This window comes from Sciurus carolinensis, chromosome 12 (genome assembly GCF_902686445.1).
Source record: "Sciurus carolinensis chromosome 12, mSciCar1.2, whole genome shotgun sequence".
In the NCBI taxonomy this organism is placed as follows: Eukaryota; Metazoa; Chordata; class Mammalia; order Rodentia; family Sciuridae; genus Sciurus; species Sciurus carolinensis.
In genome coordinates this window covers 56574385-56593867 of record NC_062224.1, presented here as the reverse complement: position 1 = coordinate 56593867, position 19483 = coordinate 56574385, and the positions used below count along the sequence as shown (strand labels likewise).

Genomic DNA, 19483 nt, shown 5'->3' with positions numbered 1-19483 from the left:
GAGAGAGAGAGAGAGAGAGAGGAGGGATAGAGGCAGAGAAAGAGTTGTTTGTATATTTATTTACTCCTTCACTAAGATGATAGCCTTGGCTGGGCTGCCTGGTCAAAGATCACTATTCTTTATAAATAACCATTAAAGTCACATAGATTTTTAAAAATTGCCTTTTCTCCTCTTTTCCCTATTTGGATTTATCTCATCGAGGGTGACTTTGTTCATTCGGGCTGCTATAACAAAGTACCATAAAGTGGTACTTATCAACAACAAAATTTATTTCTCACAGTTCTGGAGATTAACAAGTTCAAGATCAAGGAGACACAGATTCAGTGTCTGGTGCGGACTCGCTTCCTGGCTCATAAAGGGCATCTTTTTCCCTCATCCTCGGGTAGTGAATGGGGCGAAGGAGCTCTCCAGGGCTTCTTTCAAGGTCACCAATCCTATTTATAAGAGCTCTAAACTCATAGTCTAATAATCTTACAAAAGACCAGACCTCCTAATGCTGTCACCTTGAGGGTTAAGATTTTAACATGAGAATTCAGGGAGTGGTAACACAAGCATTCAAACCATAGCAGAGAAAACATAAGCAAACTTATTTGTCCCAGTGGTCACAGCTCCTACCCAGTAATCATGGCCCTGTCTTCTGCCACCTTTTGCTGTGAGTCCCTGAAGGAAAGGATGTCTCTGATTACAACCTTCAGGCCTAAAGATAAGGAAATGAGTGGCTCTGACCACTTGTAACTTCAGCCTGTATCTCTAAATGAAAATCAAGAGTATGAATGTTGTTTATGCCTACGTTCAGTGTTTTGAAATATACTGTGTCTGTTGCATAAACCATGATGCTAGCTAGCATCTGTGTTTCATTTTTAATTTGCAATAGTAGAACCTATAGTCATCTTTTCTGAACTGCTTTTGATCAGAAAGAAGAGCAAACTCACTTAAAAGCGTGAATACTGCACTTGAATTATTGAACAAGTTCTAACCATTTAGTGGGGTTTAAAGGTCTTGGGTATTTTCACCTCAAAAACTACCCCTCACTCACAATGCTAAAAGTAATGATGTCTCAAATGATATTCCATGGAATTTGGAAAGCTATCAGATCTTGAGTTTCCTAAGTGATGGCAGGCAGCCCACTTATGTTTTTCCTCTTCTTTCTTTTCCAGTCTCAGCAGAAGTGCATCGTGATCTTTGCCCTGGTCTGCTGCTTTGCCATTCTAGTTGCATTGATATTTTCAGCTGTGGACATCATGGGAGAGGATGAGGATGGACTCTCAGAAAAAAATTGCCAAAATAAATGTCGGTAAGAGGTAACAAACAAAAATTCTCTTTTAGGGAGTGGGCGAGAGAGTCAAAGAGGACCCTGGACAATAAAAAAAAAAATATCATAAACACAAATAATCATCCAACTTCCCATTGGGTTAAACTGAAACATGATGTGCCCCATGGAGGCTCTTGCTTTTAGACCAAGGCAATAAATAGCAGCAATGATTTGATTCACTTTTCACTTTGGTCATATCCCATACAGAGTAATGGACAACAGAATGAAGTGTTGTAACTGTCTGCATACCTGGAGAAATCTTGGTGTGAAGTTTTGGTTTGTTCCTGATGAGCCTGGCAAAAATGAGTGACCCAGTGGACAGAGAACACTGTGCTAGTTGTTCAAATGGATGATAAACACGCACATCTCAGAGAAAAATATTCAGCTTTAAGTTAGGGAATAAATAAGCATTGTCTACAAGAAGACAGGGACCTTGTTGGTCTGCCCCAATTGAGCACAATTTGTTTTTAATCTAGAAATCACAACAGCTTTACCAACAACTTTCTATTTGTGTACAGTCATGCACTGCATAATCATGTTTCTTCAGTCAATTGGACAGACCGGCGTAAACAACAGGGGTCCCATGAGATTATGTTGCATGTTGGCATTGCAACCATATAAGTGCACTCTATGATGTTCTGACAGTGACAAAATGGCCAAAGGGCACGTTCCTCAGAATGTGTCCCCATCCTTCAGTGACACATGACTTATTGTGTCTCTTCAGTTATATTAAATACTTTTTCCCTGGGGTCATTCCTGATGGTTAGAACCATCACGGCAGTTTCAGCCCCATAGATCTCCTCTTTCAACTCTTCCTTGAGCTGCTACTTGTTTTGTTTTAGGACAGGGGAGGAGGTAGAAAAGTACTATGAAGGGGTAGGTAGATAAGAGCTCTATTTTTAAATATGTATTGCTGCAAATTTGAACTGAGGCCACAAAATGACAGTAATTATCAATTAGAGCTTATAATGAATTCAAATTGTGATTTTTTTTACCCTATGGAAAGCATTAGTCTAAGTGCCCATCTTTTCTAGCTCAAAATCAACAGCAACTTGATAATCCAAAAGTGACTTTTTATCCTGAATATTTTGCTTTGAGGTTAAATGTTCTGGCATAGAAAATGTCCCGATAAAACAATTGACTTTTTTTTTTTTCACCTATGATCCGTTATAATCTAGTTACCAGGCAACAAGTATTATATACAGAACAGAGCATACAAGAAAGAAACCAGCATGCATTTTGGATTTTATTCCTTCATAATACATTTTCTATTTCCCAGGCTGAATTTGGGAGAAAAATTGTATTGGGATAATAATAAGCAAAGTAATGGAACAATAGAAGTTTGCTGTCATCTTCTGATAATGCTATTTATTACATGTGAAATATAAACAGTCCATGGACAAGGGGCCAATAACTCATTTATTGAGTAGGAACACTCTGACTCTCTCTCTCACCTCACCTTATAATGAAGACTTCTGGGTACTTTAAATGCAAACTCCAGCACCTCAAAAGCAATTTTATAGAGGTCAAACCATAAAACCTTCTTTAAGACAAAATATCTAGAACTTTTTCAGCCCTCATTTCCAGGTATTAGTAGGTTACAACAAAAAGGAGAGGTCCTGAGAATTATATTTCTTTTCATTTTGGGGAAGGTATTGTTCACTTGAATTTTTGCTTTTAACTTATGCAACTGGAATTTGGGTTTGGTTATATCTTCTGTCAACAATGAAATTCTGATGATTCGATGCTGCATGTCCCTCCTTCTAGAAAGATAATTCTAATTACCACCATCCTCCTGCTTCCTTTCCTGGGAGTAGTTGAAATCACTACCCTAGTTTCTAGATGTCACCTCTCTGTGCAGCCAGTTTTTTGCAGCCACCTCTGGATCTTACTGCCTTCTACAGTCTCTTCCCTGTGTCCAAAGTTCAGTTGTACATTTTCAGATATGCTATTAAGTGCTTCTTGTGTATTTGCTGTGAGATAGAATCTGGTGTCCCCCTAATTTCCTCCCCTGGAGGCTCCTGCTTTTCCTCCTCTTTCCAAAGCACAGGATTAGGAGGTAGGATATCAATAATTTCTTATACCCCAATCTGGTTCCCACACCATATTGCACCATTTCTTCTGGGTCATTCTCATTTTAATTTGGTGAAATTTTTGTTACAGCATTCACTCTCTTTTTATCATCTTAAGCAACATCATCTTCCAAATTTCAGGACTTTTTCTCATCTTCTTTTGTGTCTAACAGATCTCCAAACTGTCAGTCCCATCCCTCACCAACATCCTTAGTAACTTGAAAATGTACTAACCAGCACCCTAACATTATCATTTTTTAACCACTTGACATCAATAAATTTAATGTGCACCTTGTCTTTGCACCTACCTGCCAGCAAACCTCCACTTCCAAGTTAGGCTGATGCAGTTAATGACCCAGGGATGTTGAAATCAGAAAGATCTAAATTCAAATCTACATTGTAGTCACTTTCTATCTCTGTGAACTTGAGCAAGATATTAATTGAATTATTTCATTTGTCACCTATTTGCAGAACACCAAAAGACTGAAGGAAGAGTCACAATATAGTTAATGAGACTGTCAGGCAATTTGCCTGGTCAGAAGTACAATGGCAATGTAAGAGGAGGTCTGGGAGAATGTCTTGAATAGTGAAAAAGTAAATCCGTTCTTGGATTTACTCCTCTGCTACATGTTGGATGGGTTATGAAGGCTGTTTTAATTTCCCTTAAGAATGATATATTTTTTAAAAGTCTGTTTCACAAGGTTTAGGAGAATTCAATGAACTTTTTAAAGCCATAGCTAATTTTCTCCCCATTCCTTCCAAAGACTCCAGAAATCCTTCTCCTCTATTCCCAACTAACTTTCCATTCTTTGTAATTCTCCACTTACCCTGAATCATTATCCTGATTTTAGTCTTTGGTTCTGTAGAAATATACAAAAACAACCACGTGAGAACAGAAGATATTTATTCAGAGCTTGCTAGCAAGCCACCATCACTTGTGTTTTGCAGAGACTCAAAGGCAGGGAAAACTTCCTAAAGGGAAGAAGGGACAGAAGTGCTCTGATTGGAGGCTGTTTCTATGGGAAAGCTAGAAGTGGCAAGCTGCAGGTGGAGCATTCCTTGTTATTGGTTAGGGCAAGCATATTTGGCATATTTAGCTTTCTTTTGGTTGGAAGTGGGCATAAAAATTAGAGAACAGTAATTAGTAATCAAGTCCTTGCCATTTTGAGTCTTTTGTCATACAAGTTACTGTTTAGCTCCCTAGATTGTTACCAGGATAGTGACCTGATTTTCTCTAAGTCTGACATAGAGCAGGCTGACTTCTGGGGCTGGTGAATGGAGATAAGGAGTTGGTTTCCTGGGCAATTGCTTCAGCTTGTGGGTCAGAGTTCTGTTTTTGCTTACGGTCTGGCCATTGTGGAAGCATTCTTTAATTCCCCGTACCTCATCCTTGTACTAGCAGTCCCTTTCATTTTAATTTTCTTTATCCACTTGCTAGACCACAATTAGCATGTCCCAGTGCTTCCCACAGCATCAAGTCTGAGTGTCCCTTTGGGTCTTTGGCCTCAAGAGTGCCACCAGTTCTTAAACCGGTCCTATGCAAACTTGTCTTCTGAACAGCTTTGGCTATTGCTCTACAGCTTTGTCAGCCTGAAGAGAAGAGTGAGTTCCACTGTTCTTCGGCTCTCAGTTCTTCCAGCAGGGATGCCCCTGGTTAAAGGGATGAGGCTTGCAGAGATATGCCCATTGAGTATACTGGGGATGAAGTAGACTCATAGGAGAAAGCACTGCTTATTTGCAGATGCTCACCAGCCTGCCAGTCTCACCTGCAACATTCTGTACAAAATTCCAGTTCTTTCTCTATTTCCACATCCCTTTTCCTGTCACTGACTTCCCAGAGTCCTTCTGAGGCCTTACCTTAAGATGATACCTCACATGGTGCTCATCTTCCAATGACAATTGACTTCACTTAAGTACAGCTTTCTCTCTCTGCAAGAATCCCTTTTAACCAGCCTCAAATGTCAGATGCTCAGTTGTTAGGTCTGTCTCCTCCTGGTATTACTGCCATAAAGAGTGCTGCATGCTCAATTCACTCTCTGCTAAAATCTTATTACTTGGTAATTAAACTCTCTCCATGTTTATGGCTCTCCCTTTTCCTGAAAGTTGAAAGAATACTGGCATTCTGCAACCTGTCAGCGTCTTCTCACTATTTTGACAACCTCTCCCAAGATCTCCTCCACCCATGCACTCTTTTCTAAATATATTACTTTAATTCATCTTATTTCTATTAACTAACCTCTACCCTCAGGAGGATTTGTTCTCTGAATCTTACTGCCCACTCAACATTTCCCCAACTTTTTTGTCTTTCTAAATAATGTTATCTCCCTATAAAAGTTGTGTCTTTTTTGTCTGGCTTGTTTTATTTCTCCCCCCTTGTATTATTTTGCTTATATATTACTGTACTAATAGTACAAAATGATTGCACTCACTTAACAATTCCACCAAATCTATAAAATACCAACTCCTCCTAACTTGTCTTTCAAGTGTCTTTTTATTTATTTATTTTTCTGAGAGAGAGAGAGAGAGTCTCTCTCTTTCTGTTGCCTAGGCTGGCCCTGGGCTCAAGCAGTGTTCCTACCTTACTCAGCCTCCTGAATAGCTGAGACTACAAGCTTATACCACTGTACCAGCGGCCTTCAAAGTCCCCTTTAGCCAGCCTCAATTGTTAGGTCCAGAGCCAAGATCTTTTGGCCTCATTAAATGACTTTGGCCAATTTCTTTGAGTTTTGGTCCTGGATTTCTTATACCTCTCACATTTTCCAGTGTGTTTTTAACTTTGATCCAGCTCCCATGACTTTAAACCTCTATGTCACCTGACTGCCTGAGATGGTGAAAGGCAATTTTTCTAGTCTCTTCTAGGGAACTGTCAGTGGTTTCTGGGGCATCGCTGGATACATAAGGAAAGCTTAAACTGCCAGTTTAGATTGCACACATCCCATAACTTGGTGATTTTATGATTTACTAGTGCCCCTAACCATCATCTCACTCCATTCTTTTTTTTTTTTTTCTTTTCTGGTAGTAGGGATTGAACCCAAGGCTGCTTAACCATTGAGCCACATCCTCAGCCCCTTTTATTTCTTATTTTGAGACAGGGCCCTGAGGCTGCCTATATATATTTAGGTGGACTTGAAAGATTTCTGTAAGAACTTGATATGTTAATGCAAGTACTTGTCACACATGGTATCTGACATATGATAAATGTTCAGTAAATTTTGGCTGTTATTATTTTCACCCAGGGACATAAGTTGATTACCAGTATTTGTAGTTTCCTTTCAAGTTTCATCTTTGCTCCAAAATAAGGAAAACTTGATAATTGTTTTCCATTTTTTGTATTAGACATTTCACCTTTATCTATATTAACTTTGATCCACCATGCTTATCCTGACACACCCAACCACGTATTTATTTGTTTGTTTGTTTGTTTATATTTTAGAGGTAAGGTCTCTCTAGCCGGTCTTGTACTCCTAGGCTCAAACAATCCTTCTGCCTCAGTCTCCCAAGTAACTGGGACACAGCACCCTACCCAACCTCCAACCCTGTTTTTATTTATTTATTTATTTTTTGCATTTGGGGGATAGAAGCCAGGGCCCTTCACTTATGAGGCCAGTGCTCTGCCAAGCTACACCCGCAGTCTCAACTGTGTTTTAAAATTAGAATGTTGCTGCCAAATTTAGAAGACTTCGTTTGATTTTGGGCTCCTTGCTTGATATCTGAGCACTTTTCTATTTAAAGAAACAGAAAAACTTAAATGTATACTTTCCCCCTGCCCATACCCAGAGGAACACCAAAGAATTTGGAAGCCCAGGGCTCCTGAGACTACAGGTAAATTCCCAGTGCAGGACTGCAAATGGAGTTCCAGTGTACTAGTGAATAAGAGTGATGATTGGTGAAGGAAAGGTGATCACTGGCTCTCGAGCTTTGTGTTTTACACCCTGTCCCCGTTTTTCCAATTCAATCCACATATTTCCTTTATAATTTCCTTGATGTGTTTTCCCTTTTGTCAATGTTAGTACCTGTTTTTCTTCTGATTTTCTCAAATCTAAAGAAAGAGAGAAAGTACATACTTAGGTTTAAACTATACAGTTTTTCTTGTATCTACATGAACTTGGATCCACCATGCTTATATTGATGCACCCCAAAATATATTTATTCATTTATTTTTTAGAGATCTCACTTTGTTGCCAAGTCTGATCTTGTACTCTGGGGCTCATGCGATCGTCCCACTGTATTCAACATAAGTGAGCCATTTGATCCCTTTATCCCTGCTGCCCTCTCTTGTCTTTCCTTAGTTCTGAACTCCCTTCGCTCTACTTTCCTCTGTTTAGAAATGACCTGGGTGGAGATGGCAACAACCCTAGAGAACTCAGCTCCTCCTGCTTTCCTTCCAGCTCTGAATCCCTGAGAGTGTCTTCACTCATCCTTCCCTCTTCCTGTTTTTATCTCAGAAGTAAGAGATGTCCCTTGCCCTTTCCATGCTTAGCCCCGTATCCACACAGCAAAGGCTGTGTATTCAGAACTTGCTAAAGCAAGGGAGGCAGCCACCATCAATTGCATTTTGGAAGAGACTGGAGGGCAAGCAGAAAAGTGAGAAAGATTAATAGTGGAGAAAAATACTACCATTTTTCTTTTAAATTAGAAGTATTTTTCTCTGAAAGATAAAATTGTTTGTATTTATGGAGTACCATGTGATGTTTTGATACTTTTATGCCCTGTTTAATGTTTTAATCAGGGTAAACATATCTATCTCTTTTAATATTTATCACTTCTATTTGGTAAAAACGTTCAAAATTCTTCCTTCTGGCTTTTTGAAACAAACAGTACATTATTGTTCTATATAATCACCATGCCATACAATAGTACACCAGAATTTCTTGCTCCTGTCTAATTACAACTTAGTACCTGTTGATCAACTCTCCTATTCCCTCTCTCCCTCCTACTCTCCCAGCCTCTGGTAACCACCATTTTATTCTCAGGTCAACTTTTTGGATTTCACATATAGTGCAATCACACTATTTATCTTTTTATGTCTGGGGTATTTCACTAAACATGATGATCTTCAATTCCATCTATGTCAGTGCAAAGGACAGGATTTCATTTATTTGTGTGACTAATATTCCATGGAGTTTATATGTCACATTTTCTTTATCCATTCATCTGTTGATGGACACTTAGGTTGTTTCCATTTGTCAACTATTTTGGACCATCCTTCAATCAACATAGGAGTCCAGATGATTTATCAACATACCAACTTCATTTCCTTTAGATATATATCCAGCAGCATATGGTAGCTCTGTTTTTAATTTTTTGAGGAACCTCCAATCTTTTATCCACATTGACTGTACTAATTTACATTCCCATCAACAGTGTGTAAGAGTTGCCTTTTCTGCACATCCTCCACAGCACTTGCTTGTCTTTTTTGGTAATGCCACTGGTGATATCTCAGTGTGGTTTGATTTGCTTTCTCAACTTTCTTTCTAAGACTCTACTCTTCTAAGGACATCTGCTTTCCCATTCTCCCAGAGACCTGGGCTCAAGAATTTCAACCTGCTTGGATTCTTCATCCTTTGTCCCCTTCCTACAAATATGAGGCCATTTCTTTAATGGAAACTAACCTTCCACGGTGTTATTAACATTTTGGTCCTTTCATTGTATTCCTAACTGGATCCAAAATTCTGAGAGCAAGAAGTCTACTTTTTCTTTGCGTGTGTTGGAAAGTACCTCATACATCAATACTAAGCAGCTACTCTTTTTTCATAGGCAACAACTTCCTTGTAAAATAAGTATAAATTACTGCAACAATACTGTTCATTGAGATAATATGTATGATGTAGATCAATTTGTTATCCTTTCACAGTATATTTTCTTTTGGAGCAGTAACAGCATTATGAGAGGAGAGACTATAAAGTTTATAGATTACATACCTAAATACTATCAAAGGAGTTAGAAAAAGAAACTTGCTGAGGAATTGCTGAAATGAAATAAAATAATCTAACACTATAATTCTTTTAACTAGCATTCAACAAATAACATTTAATAAGGTTAAAGCTTAACTTTAAATGAAGGAAAAGAGAAGTCCCAAACATTTAAATACACATATTTTTATGCTTTGAAGTTTACTCTTATATGAAATGACATGTATTAATATTTTCATTTCACCATTGAGTCCAGTCACAGTTTTTCCTGAATTATGAAGTATTTGGTAAGTCCCATACCCAGAAGGTAATATTTGTATTTCCATAACCAAAAGTCTTGAATATTATTTTAAAAATAATGTTTTACCTTTAACATTTAATGTTTAAGAGGAGGAAATCTGAGAGAGCATGACACTTCCTGATGGTCTATAATTACTACTTGGGAAAGCAGCAGAAGCTAATTATTCCAAAGTTTTGATTTTAATGAAACTTAATATATGACTAATGATGTTGACATTTCCTGTTGCCAGGTTTGTTCTCCAAAAAAGATTATTTGAATGTGGTATATATTTCTCAAAAAGTTCACCAAAGACACAGCCGTGTCAGATAATCACAAATAATACTGGGAACAGAAAGTACAAATGTCTTTTTGGCAGATGGCCTCTTAGCTGCCTTGTCAGAAAGGACCCCAAGTATGCATAATCATTCACAAAGTAAGGTTGGAGGGCCCAACCCTAAACTTGAGACAATAGAAAGCATAGAACAAAAAGGTGAGTTAGGAAGGAAAATGAAAAGAAAACCTAAGTTGCTGTGCCTGATGGATATTCTGAAGTTTTACATACAAATCTAGAATTAAAGTTTTTTTCTATTCAGAACTTTCCATTAAATCAATTGACATAATCACAGAAATACACTAAGAAAAATATATACTGAGAAAAACAAAGACAGATCTGCTAAAGAATTCACTGGAACTTTACTTCCCACACTGGAAACCTTTGAAATTTAGAACAGCTTGCAAATTTGGAATGCAATGTTTAAGGATGTTTCAGACTAGAAACTTTGAACTAGGAATCTCTAAGACATGGTGTAAACAATAAAAGATTCTACAAAGAAACCTCAACAGCAAGTCTGAAGCTAGTTTTCAAATATTATTCATACTTGATTTAATGGTGTGTTAGGAACACCGAACTTGGATTTAGAAGACTTAAGGGTGGTCTCATACCTGCCCCTTTAAGCTAAGGAATTCATCTAAAATCAACATCAGTATTCTCATTTGTAAAGTAATGGTAACTTTCCTTCTGTACTCTTGTGAGACAAGATAGTCAATGTCTAGGAAATCGAAAAGTGCTTTAAGAACTGAGGTATTGTATGATTCCTTTATTTTTTTTAAGCCACACTCCCAAAGACTGAAAATGTCCAGTGCCAGTAATGTCACATTTTAATATAAATCACAGTTGAAACTTTTACAAAGATAGAAAGTGATTGGCCAGAGCCATAACAAGCCATTAAGAGGCTTCAGTGCCCAGATCCGTGCTGAGTATCAGAGGTCAAGGTGAGGAATGTGAGTAACACCCAAAAGCAGACTCAGGCTTGGTGTCCAAGAGACCTGAGTGTGTCTCAGCTCAGCCATCTACTGTGCAAACTTGGTCATTTAAACCTGCTTGGGTTTGTGTGTACAATTATGGTGTCAATAGTGTTACATATTCCATCAAGTTTTATAAAAAGTGAATTAAAACAAATAATTTCTTTAGCTAAAAAGGAAAAATGTATGGATCAGAGATCTCTTTCCTCACAGTTAATCTGTAAAACTCATCATCTTAGATTTACATTATTCGTTTCCTTTATTGCATCCATATTTCCAAGATATCCTGTTAAATCCTCACTTTTTAAACATATAACTTTATGCATTTGAAAAATGAAAATATAAACAGTGTGAGATTACATGACATAATCCCCTCTCCCATTGTAGGTCCTGAGTCGCCTTGCCCAGAGATGAACACTGCTAACACATCCTTGTATGTCCTTCCAGAAACTATTTTTATATGAATATATGCATATGGGCTTATGAATTGTGTATATTTATATATATGTCCCTTTTTTATTTTCACAAATGGGACCATATGAATATACTTTGTACCTTGAACTATTTTTCCCCAGATACCCTTAAATATTAAGACATATAGATCCATGGCCACATGGCACTAATTGTATGAATATAATCTGATTAATTTAGCCAGCCTCCTATTTTTTTTCTGAAGGAAATATAGGTTTTCTGGGGATTGTATTTTTGTTCTGTTTTTATTATAATAAGAAATGCCACAATGTCCACTTTTATATAAATACATCTAGCTATGTATAGTGGAGTATCTTTATATTTCCAGAAATAGATTGACTAGATCAAAGGATAGATAATACAAATTTTTTGTTGTTTGTTTTGTGGTACTGAATATTAAACTCAGGGCCTCATACGTGGTAGGTAAGCATCCTATCACTGAGCTATATCCCTACTCCTACAAATTACATTCCAAAGTATCTGCATTATTAAGATGTAAAATTTCTTGCCAATGTTGTATAGTACCAAATTCTTTATCTTTGCTAATCTAATAAAAGAAAGTGATTTTTCACAAATTTTTGAGTGATATTAAATATCTTTCCACATGCTATTAGCCATATCTATTCCTTTATCTGTGACATGTCTGTTCATATCCTTTGCCTAACAGGAGGCATGTGACTTGGTAGAGGATCCACTAAACCATAGAAAAACATCTGCAACCAGTAGTCATAATAATAACTATAATAGCAACAGAATAAATAATACCATGTATTATTATGACATCAGTCATAGCAAATCTAATTTATCAGAGAGGTATAATGAGATTTTTGAATGTTAAATTAGAAATAACGTTCCATTAAATTAGAAATACCAAATTGTAGAATATATTCATAGGTAATTATTAACATGTTTTACTCTCACAAAACATTGATCATCTGTGCATCTGTGAGGTGAATTTTCATTGTGATCTCTACTTCCAATAATTTAAAAATGGGCCAGGCCTGTGTTTTATCATAATGAAGTATTTTACTCTGAGCAATATTTGGAAAATATTGCTGGTTGGGATATTTAATTATCTAACTATTTTGTAGATGCTTTCTTATCTTTATCATGCAATTCTCAAAGATTTTTTTACTAATAACAGATGTTAGAGTCAGATATTAAAATTTGATTATTACCTAATATATCCTCTATGCATATCCTGGTAGTCAGTTTGTACCACATAAAGAATCTGGAACTAGATATTCAGGTAGAGGCAGACTATAGCTCACAACAAATAACCAGTTTGGGGATATCATTGTGTCATTACAGCTATCACTTATTGTGTATCATTAATATGCCAGTGATGATATCAGGTACCTAATGTTATCTTGTAGATTCTTATAAGAAAGCAGATATTATTATTCTGATTTCATTGATGAAATGATAGCTTTAAAGTGATTCAGTAATCTACCCATTTAGTAACAGAGGAGTATGCTGAATCCCATGAACAGGAAAGTCCCTTTTATTCTTATTTTCTTAGGTTTAGTTTCTGGGGTCCTGCAGATTAACTGACAAAGGACAAATTGATTAACAGTAGAACATAACATGTATTTCACATGCATATGGGAATGGTCTCACAGAAATGAAATGAAAATGCTAGAAGAGATGGTCATCTTGGAGGCATATATACTGTTATGGTTTGGATATGAGGTGTCCCTCCAAAGTGCCTGTGTTAATGCAAGAATATTCAGAAGCGAAGTGATTAGATTGTGAGAGCTATAACCTCACCGGCCCTGCCTAGGTTAGGTGGTAACTGTAGGTGGGTGGGGAATGGCTAGAGGAGGTGGGTCACTAGGGGCATGGCCTGGAAGGGTTCACCTTCCCCGTCTCTGCTTCCGATCCACCATGAGTTGAGCAACACTTCTCCAACAAGCCCTTCGGCCATGATTTGCTGCCACAGACCTATGGAATCAGCCCACTGTGGACTGAGTCTCTGATACAGTGAGCCCAAGTAAACTTTCTCCTCTAAGTTGTTCTTGTCATTTTTCTGGTTACAGAGACACAAAGCTGAGTAACACATGTACCAACTTAACAAAAGGGCAGTGAATTTGTGGAAAGTGTCAAAACAATAGAAAAGGGTTTGAAGCTGTTAGGGACAGTAAATGTGGGAAGGTAAATAATGGAAGAAAACTAATAGACGATAAAGTTTATTTAGTAAAATTTGTTTCTGTGAAGCCATCTCAGTACCCAGTTCCTCTGCCATTCATGGCCATGAAATTTCCCTGGTATATGTGATTCATGGCAACTCTCATTTCTCTGAAGTTTCTGCTCTTAATCACGTAGAAGAATCTCCAAAAAGTTCTCTTTCTGTGTCTGTTTATTCCTAGTGGCCTTCAACTCAAAATAGTCAACATGCCAAAGTGGCATACTTTGAGATGGCACATTCTGATCTCTTTCAGCTCAACTCCAGTCTGGCTGCCTGTCCTTATTTTTATGCTCTGAAAGAACCAAGTTAGAGCTGATGTCATGAAGTCTGCCCAACCAAGAGGAGGGAGCAAAGCCATGACATTTGTTACATTGTCCAACACAATTTGCCCTCCAAGATCTGAGTGAACATATATCACTGTTTCTTCCAGTGCACACCTCCCTATCAGACTCTGTCTTACTTCTTTGCCTTTGTTTTGTCCAGCAATATAAGCACCTTTTATCATTTGCTTTCAGCTGTTGATACAGATATTCTTCATTTCCTGAACCTGCTGAGAGGGTCTTAAGATTTTTTTTTCAGTATTGGAGATTGAACCCAGGGGTACTCTGCCACTGAGCTACATCCCTAATCCATTTTTATTCTTATTTGGAGACAGAGTCTCAATAAGTTGCCCAGCCTGGTCTCAATTTTTTTTATCTTCCTGCCTCAGTCTCTTGAGTGGCTGGAATTACAGGTGTGTGCCATCATTACTTGACTAAGCTTTAAGATTTGTGCTGTGTGAGTGTATGTGTGTGTGTGTGGTTTTTTTTTTTTTTTTTTTATTGTAAACAAATGGGATACATGTTGTTTCTCTGTACATGGCGTAAAGGCATACCATTTGTGTAATCATAAATTTACATAGGGTAATGTTGTTTGATTCATTCTGCCATTTTTTCCCTTCCCCCCTCCCCTCCCACCCTTCCCCTCCATCTATACAGTCCTTCCTTCCTCCATTCCTGCCCCCCTCCCTAAACCCAACTCCAACCCCAACACTAACCCTTCCCACCCCCCATTATGTGTCATCATCCACTTATTAGTGATATCATTCTTCCTTTGGTTTTTTGAGATTGGCTTATCTCACTTAGCATGATATTCTCCAGTTTCATCCATTTGCCTGCAAATGCCATAATTTTATCGTTCTTTATGGCTGAGTAATATTCCATTGTATATATATACCACATTTTCTTTATCCATTCATCAATTGAAGGACATCTAGGTTGGTTCCACAATCTGGCTATTGTGAACTGAGCAGCTATGAACATTGATGTGGCGGTATCTCTGTAATATGCTGATTTTAAGTCCTTTGGGTATAGGCCAAGGAGTGGGATAGCTGGGTCAAATGGTGTTTCCATTCCAAGTTTTCTAAGGAATCTCCACACTGCTTTCCAGAGTGGCTGCACTAATTTGCAGCCCCACCAGCAATGTAAGAGTGTACCTTTCTCCCCACATCCTCGCCAACACCTGTTGTTGGTTGTATTCTTGATAATTGCCATTCTAATTGGGGTGAGATGGAATCTTAGGGTGGTTTTGATTTGCATTTCTCTTATTACTAGACATGTTGAACATTTTTCCATATGTTTGTTGATTGCTTGTATATCTTCTTCTGTGAAGTGTCTATTCATTTCCTTAGCCCATTTGTCAGTTGGATTATTTACATTCTTGGTGTAGAGTTTTTTGAGTTCTTTATAGATTCTGGAGATTAGCGTTCTATCTGAAGTATGATTGGCAAAGATTTTCTCCCACTCTGTAGACTCTTTCTTCGCATTGCTGATAGTTTCCTTTGCTGAGAGAAAGCTTTTTAGTTTGAATCTATCCCAGTTATTAATTCTTGCTTTTATTTCTTGTGCTATGGGAGTCCTGTTGAGGAAGTCTGGTCCTAAGCCGACATGTTGAAGCTCTGGACCTACTTTTTCTTCTATAAGATGCAAGGTCTCTGGTCTGATTCTGAGATCCTTAATTCATTTTGAGTTTAGTTTCGTGCATGGTGAGAGATATGGGTTTAGTTTCATTCTGTTGCATATGGATTTCCAATTCTCCCAGCACCATTTGTTGAAGAGGCTATCTTTTCTCCATTGCATATTTTTGGCCCCTTTGTCTAGTATGAGAAAATTGTATTTATTTGGGTTTGTGTCCGTGTCCTCTATTCTGTACCATTGATCCACCTTTCTATTTTGGTACCAATACCATGCCGTTTTTGTTACTATTGCTTTGTAGTAGAGTTGAAGATCTGGTATTGCGATACCCCCTGCTTCACTCTTTCTGCCAAGGATTGCTTTAGCTATTCTGGGTTTTTTATTCTTCCAGATGAATTTCATAATTGCTTGCTCTATTTCTGTAAGGTACATCATTGGGATTTTAATTGGAATTGCATTGAATCTGTATAGCACTTTTGGTAGTATGGCCATTTTGACAATATTAATTCTTCCTATCCAAGAACATGGGAGATCTTTCCATCTTCTAAGGTTTTCTTGAATTTCTTTCTTTAGTGTTCTGTAGTTCTCATTGTAGAGGTCTTTCACCTCTTTTGTGAGATTGATTCCCAAATACTTTATTTTTTTCGAAGCTATTGTGAATGGGGTAGTTTTCCTAATTTCTCTTTCTGAAGATTCATCGCTTATATATAAAAATGCCTTAGATTTATGTGCATTGATCTTATATTCCGCTACTTTACTGAATTCACTTATGAGATCTAAAAGTTTTCTGGTGGAATTTCCTGGTTCCTCTAAGTATACCATCATATCATCAGCAAATAGGGATAGTTTGAGTTCTTCTTTTCCTATTCGTATCCCTTTAATTTCTTTGGTCTGTCTAATTGCTCTGGCTAGAGTTTCAAGGACGATATTGAATAGAAGTGGTGAAAGAGGGCATCCCTGCCTTGTTCCAGTTTTTAGGGGGAATGCTTTCAGTTTTTCACCATTTAGAATGATATTAGCCATGGGTTTAGCATAGATGGCCTTTACAATGTTAAGGAATGTTCCCACTACCCCTATTTTTTCTAGTGTTTTGAGCATGAAGGGGTGCTGTATTTTATCAAATGCTTTTTCTGCATCTATCGAAATAATCATGTGATTCTTGACTTTAAGTCTATTGATATGGTGAATGACATTTATTGATTTCCTGATGTTGAACCAACCTTGCATCCCTGGGATGAAACCCACTTGATCATGGTGCACTATCTTTTTAATATGTTTCTGTATGCAATTTGCTAAAATTTTGTTTAGAATTTTTGCGTCGATGTTCATTAAGGATATTGGTCTGAAATTTTCTTTCCTCGATGTGTCTCTGTCTGGTTTAGGTATCAGGGTAATATTGGCTTTATAGAATGAGTTTGGGAGAGTTCCCTCCTCTTCTATTTTCTGGAATACTTTGAGAAGTATTGGAATGACCTCTTCTTTAAAGGTTTTGTAGAACTCAGCTGAGAACCCATCTGGTCCTGGACTTTTCTTTGTTGGAAGGCTTTTGATGACTTCTTCTATTTCATTACTTGAAATTGGTCTATTTAAATTGTGTATGTCCTCCTCATTCAGTTTAGGCAATTCATATGTCTCTAGAAACCTGTTGATGTCTTCGAAATTTTCTATTTTGTTGGAGTATAGATTTTCAAAATAGCTTCTAATTATGTTTTGTATTTCAGTCGTGTCTGTTGTGATATTTCCTTGTTCATTCCGAATTTTAGTGATTTGGGTTTTCTCTCGTCTTCTCTTTGTTAGTGTGGCTAAAGGTTTATCAATTTTGATTATTTTTTCGAAGAACCAACTATTTATTTTGTCAATTTTTTGTATTGTTTCTTTCGTTTCAATTTCGTTGATTTCAGCTCTCAGTTTAACTATTTCCTGTCTTCTACTACTTTTGGTGTTGGTCTGTTCTTCTTTTTCTAGGGCTTTGAGCTGTAGTGTTAGGTCATTTATTTTTTGAGTTTTACTTCTTTTATTAAATGCGCTCCATGAAATAAATCTTCCTCTAAGTACTGCTTTCATAGTGTCCCAGAGATTTTGATATGATGTTTCTTTGTTCTCGTTTACCTCTAAGAATTTTTTAATTTCCTTCCTAATATCTTCTGTTATCTATTCATCATATAGTAGCATATTGTTTAATCTCCAGGTGTTGGAGTAGTTTCTGTTTTTTACTCTTTCATTAATTTGTAACTTCAATCCATTATGATCTGATAGAATACAAGGTAGTGTCTCTATCTTCTTGTATTTGCTGACATTAGCTTTGTGGCATAATATATGGTCTATTTTAGAGAAGGATCCATGTGCTGCTGAGAAGAAAGTGTATTCGCTCTTGGTTGGATGGTATATTCTATAAATGTCTGTTCAGTCTAAATTATTGATTGTGTTATTGAGATCTATGGTTTCTTTGTTCAATTTTTGTTTGGAAGATCTGTCCAGTGGTGAGAGAGGCGTGTTAAAATCACCTAGTATTATTGTGTTATGGTCTATTTGGTTTCTAAAATTGAGAAGGATTTGTTTAACATACATGGATGAGCCACTGTTTGGGGCATAGATGTTTATGATTGTTATATCTTGCTGATTTATGCTTCCCTTAAGCAGTATGAAATGTCCTTCTTTATCCCTTCTAACTAACATTGGCTTGAAGTCCACATTATCTGAAATGAGGATGGATACTCCAGCTTTTTTGCTGAGCCCATGTGCATGGTATGTTTTTCCCCATCCTTTCACCTTTAGTCTATGGGTATCTCTTTCTATGAGGTGAATCTCTTGCAGGCAACATATTGTTGGATCTTTCTTTTTAATCCAATCTGCCAGTCTATGTCTTTTGATTGATGAATTCAGGCCATTAACATTCAGGGTTATTATTGAGATATGATTTGTATTCCCAGTCATTTGGTTCATATTTAACATTTTTGACACATCTTGGTTCCTCCTTTATTTGACAGTTCCTTTAGGATAATTCCTCCCTTTGCTGATTTGTTTCTTTGTTTTTTATCTCTTCCTCATGAAATATTTTGCTGAGAATGTTCTGTAATGCTGGCTTTCTTTTTGTAAATTCTTTTAGCTTTTGTTTATCGTGGAATGATCTTATTTCATCGTCAAATTTGAAGGTAAGTTTTGCTGGGTATAAGATTCTTGGTTGGCATCCATTTTCTTTCAGAGCTTGAAAAATGTTGTCCCAGGCCCTTCTTGCTTTTAGGGTCTGGATTGAAAAATCTGCTGATATCCGTATTGGCTTCCCCCTGAAGGTAATTTGGTTCTTTTCTCTCACAGCCTTTAAAATTCTGTCTTTATTTTGTATGTTATGTATTTTCATTATAATGTGCCTTGGTGTGGGTCTGTTGTAATTTTGTGTATTTGGAGTCCTATAAGCCTCTTGGACTTGATTTTCCATTTCATTCTTCAGATTTGGGAAATTTTCTGATATTATTTCTTCAAATAGATTGTTCATTCCTTTGGTTTGTTTCTCTAAGCCTTCCTCAATCCCAATAATTCTCAAATTTGGCCTTTTCATGATATCCCATAGTTCTTGGAGATTCTGTTCATGATTTCTCACCATCTTCTCTGTTTGTTCAACTTTGTTTTCGAGGTTAAATATTTTGTCTTCAATATCTGAAGTTCTGTCTTCCAGCTGTTCTATCCTATTGGTTACGCTTTCTATGGAGTTCTTAATTTGGTTTATTGTTTCCTTCATTTCAAGGATTTCTGTTTGGTTTTTTTTCAATATCTCTAACTCTTTATTGAAATGATCTTTTGCTTCCTGAATTTGCTCTGTTAACTGTCGATTGGTGTGATCATTCAATGCCTGCATTTGCTCTTTCATCTCATCGTTTGCTTCCCTAATCATTTTAATTATGTACATTCTGAACTCCCTTTCTGTCATTTCTTCTGCCATGCTGTCGTTGGATTTTATTGATATAACATCTAGATTTGTTTGGGGCATTTTCTTCCC

At 37.1% G+C, this 19483-nt stretch overlaps 1 protein-coding gene across 3 annotated transcripts in view; it reads left to right on the top strand.

The window, feature by feature from the left end:
• The window catches only part of Pld5 (phospholipase D family member 5), a 429659-nt gene that overhangs the window by 185909 nt on the left and 224267 nt on the right, over positions 1-19483 (top strand). For 2 of the 3 annotated variants that reach the window (XM_047521653.1, XM_047521654.1), the window contains exon 2: positions 1158-1294. In XM_047521653.1, coding sequence (XP_047377609.1) covers positions 1158-1294 — 137 coding nt within the window. Of the gene's footprint in view, positions 1-1157; positions 1302-19483 lie in introns of those variants that run through there. The other variant, XM_047521655.1, reaches the window with a different exon arrangement.